General features: G+C 62.5%; 1 protein-coding gene across 1 annotated transcript in view; it reads left to right on the top strand.

The window, feature by feature from the left end:
• Positions 1–238: 238 nt before the first annotated feature.
• Positions 239–4,152, top strand: part of CHID1 (chitinase domain containing 1) — a 90,512-nt gene continuing 86,598 nt past the window's right edge. The window contains exons 1-3 of the mRNA XM_027860197.1: positions 239–308; positions 3,168–3,331; positions 4,015–4,150. Coding sequence (XP_027715998.1) covers positions 3,221–3,331; positions 4,015–4,150 — 247 coding nt within the window. The 5' untranslated portion in view covers positions 239–308; positions 3,168–3,220. The remainder of the gene's footprint in view (positions 309–3,167; positions 3,332–4,014; positions 4,151–4,152) is intronic.

The following is a 4,152-nucleotide window of genomic DNA, read 5'->3' as shown; positions in this document are numbered from 1 at the left end:
GGGGCACCCCCGGCCTTAGGGCGCACCCCCGGCCCTGGGGTCCACCCGAGATCGGGAGGAAAAAGATCCGGCGACAGACGAAATGATCTGCCCCTTTAACTGTGCGCGCCCTCCCGATGACCCCTCCCCTCCCCTCCTCGCCCGTGACGTCACGGCGTCGCCCTCCACGGCCCCGCCCCCCGCGCTGGGGCCGGTGGTTCTGCGGCGGCTCGCGTGCGGCCCACGTGGGGCGGGACTTCCTGGCCGGCACCAGCAACTTCCGGCTGTCTCCAGGCGACCCGTTCGGGAGCCACCCCCCTGCCCCCAAGGTGAGCCTCCCCCTGCACAGTGACTGGCGGGGAAACTGAGGCGGCGCCGAGGCCCAGCGGCCAGAGGAGCAGGACGGGCTGTGGGCACCCTGCCCCCTCCCGCCGCCGCCTGCCTCAGTTCTCCCATCCGTAAAAGGAAGGGCTAGAGGGCCCCGGGGGGGCGGGCAGAGGGTGCCGGGGGCCCCCTTCCCCCACCCCAAGTGGGATCTCCAAGCGTCTAAGCCGACAAGGGGCGCCGCAGTGGAGAGGAGACCCGAGTTCACAGCCTGCCTCAGTTTCCCCCTCTGTAAAGCAGGGACAGCAGCGGCACGCGCTTAGCCCCGTGCCTGGCACGTAGTAGGCGCCAAGTAGATGCTCCTTCCCTTCCCTCCCCTCGTCTTTCACCCCTGGGGGGCGGCGTGGAGGGGGCAGGGCTGGACCTTCCTCCCCGGTGTCCCCAGGAGCACGTGGAGACGCTGGGGGGGGGGGGCTCCCCAGTCTTCTTGGCCCCGCCCCGGCCCTTTCTGTGACCTCTGGTGAGGAAGCCAGATGACTCTGTGTGTGATTGTAGATGTGTGGCCCTGGCCAAGTCACTTAACCCTCCCCATCTGTAAAATGGGCCTGATGGCAGCACCTGTCTTCCGGGGTCATTGTGATGATAATCTAAGGAGACAAAATTCTTCGCACAGTGCCACAAATGCCAGCTATTGTTATTGCTTATCCTGAAGCAGCCCTTGAGGTTGCCCCTTCGACCTTCTCGACCTTCTCGGTTGTGACGTTGTCTTCAGCCCCCAGCCCTTCCTTCCTCTGGCCCCTTCGGAGTCCCTGTACCGCTGCCAGCGGGCAGGGGAGGGTTGTGTGGGGGGGAGGGGGGCGAGGGGACACGTGTGGCCCAAGGCCCACGGGGAGGCCCGGCCGCTGGGCGCCCCCGTGCTCGGTTTGGCCTGTGGCGGGTGGAGGAGATGGGCCCAGAGCAGGGCTCAGCTTGGGAAGGCCCCCGCTGTGCCTGGGTTGATTTACCTTGTATTTCTGCTCAAGATTGAGCTGTGTCCCAGGGAGGGGAACAAGCATTTATGGAGCACCTACCATATGCCTGGTACTGGACTGTGATTTACTAATGGAATCTCACGTGATTCTCCAGCAACCCTGGGAGGTCTGTGCTATTATGATCCGCTTTTTACTGATAAGGAAACTGAGGCAGATGGTGGTTAAGTGACTTTCCCAGGATCACACAACTAGGAAGTGTCTGAGGCTGGATTTGAGCTCGAGTCTTGGTGACTCCAGGCCAAGAGCATTCTGCACTGGGGCATCTGACTGCAAACTCCCAGCTCCCTGTGGGCGGGGAGTGCCTCAGTTCTTTGTACTTGTATGGTGGCTGGAGGGTGAGAAAGATGAGAACCCGGAAAAGGCTGAATAATGTGAAGGTGGACAAGAAGGTGCCAAGGGCAGTGGGTGCAGATGGTCAGAGCTGGCCACACCAGGCGGCGCCTCAGGCGCTCAGAGGGCAGGCCCGCCCTCTTCTGGCTTCCTCCAGCACTGCTTGAAGCCCCCGGGTAGGACGTGCCAAATTCCTCTACTGTCCTTTATCGGAGGTCCTCCCTTGGGACAGAAAGGCAGGGACTTGCCCATTTTGGCGCTCTCTGGGGCCCCAGGAAGGACCTTCTCATGCTTTTTAATGCCATGTTCTCAGATTGATCCTCTCTCGCCCTGCTCCTTTTTGAGCATCACAGGGCAGGGGCTCTAGGGCCCCAGGCTCCATCACCTGGTCAATTTTTGAGGGGGGCGAGGGCAGAGGCCCCTTTGAGGCCCGGGGCTTCTTGGCCTGTTGGGTTTGGGGGGGGCAGGGCTGGTGGAGCCCCCCTAGGCTGGGGCCCCACAGCCTCTTGGTGTTTTGGGGGGGGCAGAGGCCCCCTTGGGGTCCTGGACTTCTTGGCCCGTTGGGTTTTTTGGCAGGGCTGGGCAGATGGAGCCCCTTTAGGGCCCGGGGCTTTATAGTCTGTTGGCCTTTCAGGGGGTGAATCCACTTTAGGGCCCCTGGCGTCTTGGCAGCTGGGCTTTTCCTTGGCTGTTTGGAGGGCAACTTAGCGCTGCCTTCCCTGACCAGCGGCATGTCGTCTTTCTCAGGTGTATTGGATTTGTCCTATGAGAGAGCATTGTATTGGTGGGACCCAGCAGGTGGGGGGCCTCAGTTCTTGAGACTCGACACGTTACTCTGCCTTGGGGTGGGCGGCATGGTGTACCAAAGGGGCTGGCCTCACTGCCCTGCAGCGCTCCCCTCTGTGCCAAGGAGAGCTGAGCTGGGCCCAGTGCCTGGCCCCTAGGAACAGGTGCCTGAGAAATGCTTCTGGGTGAGCTGCCCCAGCCTCTGCCCTTTCTGGGCCGGGGGTGGGTCCCACAGTGACTGGAGGAGGGATTGTCTGGATCAGTCCGGGACTTCCTCTGGCCACCATCCTTTCTGCAGGACTTTGGCATGCCTTGCTGGGGAAGTCGCAGTGGGTTTGGCCTGAGCCTGACTGTGGAGTTTTTCTGGGAGTCAGAGCTGGTGGCCTGGTGGCCCGAGACCTCCGTGCTTGGCTCCCAGGCAGCCTGCTCAGCCCCAGCTCCCATTTGCTCCCTCTCCTCTCTGACAAGAGCTGGGCAGGCTGCCCTGCGAGCTCTGTGTGGCCGGCTCCCTGGCCCGGCTCCTCGTTCCCAGCTGTCAGCGGCTCTCAGGTTCTGGAGCCCACCCCAAGCCCTGGCTGCTGGGCAGAGGCCCAGGACGTCTTCCTCCCGTGCTTGTTGGGCAGGGCTGGCTCAGAGTGGACCAAAGCACCCCATAAAATAGAGAGCACCCAGCAGGTTGCCCCGAAGCCTGAGTGCGCTCTCCTCCTCCTCATCTAGCAGAGCTCCTGGCCTGGCCCTGCCCGGCCACGTTCTTTGGTGCAGCCCCCACCATGAGGAGCCTCCTGCCTCTTATCTGCGTTGCCCTGGCCTGCGAGATGGGTGGTGCGACTCTGGCCAAGTCAGACCCCAAAAAAGTGACCTCCAAAACTCTCCAGGAGAAGGTAGGACATGGCACGGACCCCCAGGGGGCGGGAGGCTGAGCCGCTTGGCCGGACCCTGCCCCCTGGGGGCTCGCGTCCCTCCCCCGCCTCGGCCCCGTTCTGCTCCTGGCCTGTCAGCTGCGGCCACGGCTCAGACAGAGGCCTGGTGGGGCACCCTGGGAAGGGATGGGGGGAGGTGGAGGGAGTCAGTCCCCCCTCTGCCCCTCAAGCATTCTCAGCAGCAGCCGCCCCGGCCCACTGGGGACAACCTACCTCTTTTCAGCTGTGTCCCTTTCTTTCTGCTTTTGTCACTGGCCCTTTTTTTTTTTTTTGGTGAGGTAATCAGGGTTAAGTGATTTGCCCAGGGTCACACAGCTAGTAAGCGTCAAGTGTCTCAGGCCGGATTTGAACTCAGGTCCTCTTGACTCCAAGGCCAGAGCTCTATCCACAGGTGAGGCGGGGGCAGGGTGAGCGCAGCAACGGGAAGCCCTCCTTCCTGCGGCCTCGTGGCCTTTGTCTTGTCTGCAGGGAGTTCCCAGGCCAGGTGCGCCCTTCTATACGAGGGTCGCTATCCCAGACTCCCCAGATGGGCCTGCGGGGGAGGGGGTGAACAGGCAGTTCTGCCCCGTGTATCCAAGGGAGGAACCGAGTGAGCGCTGACTGGGCCTCTTCTCTGTCTTGTTTTCTGACTTCTCCTGGGCCAGACCCAGCTGTCCACCCTGACTGTCCAAGAACGGGGCCTAGTGGTTTCAGACCTCAAAGCTCAGGATGTGGTGTTGGAGTACAGCAGCTACTGTGCCCAGAAAACCAAGCACAGACACTTCCCTGGACACGTCCTGGGC

Source organism: Vombatus ursinus, unplaced genomic scaffold (assembly GCF_900497805.2).
Source record: "Vombatus ursinus unplaced genomic scaffold, bare-nosed wombat genome assembly UNPS02014176.1, whole genome shotgun sequence".
Lineage (NCBI taxonomy): Eukaryota > Metazoa > Chordata > Mammalia > Diprotodontia > Vombatidae > Vombatus > Vombatus ursinus.
This window is presented reverse-complemented; position numbering and strand designations above follow the sequence as displayed.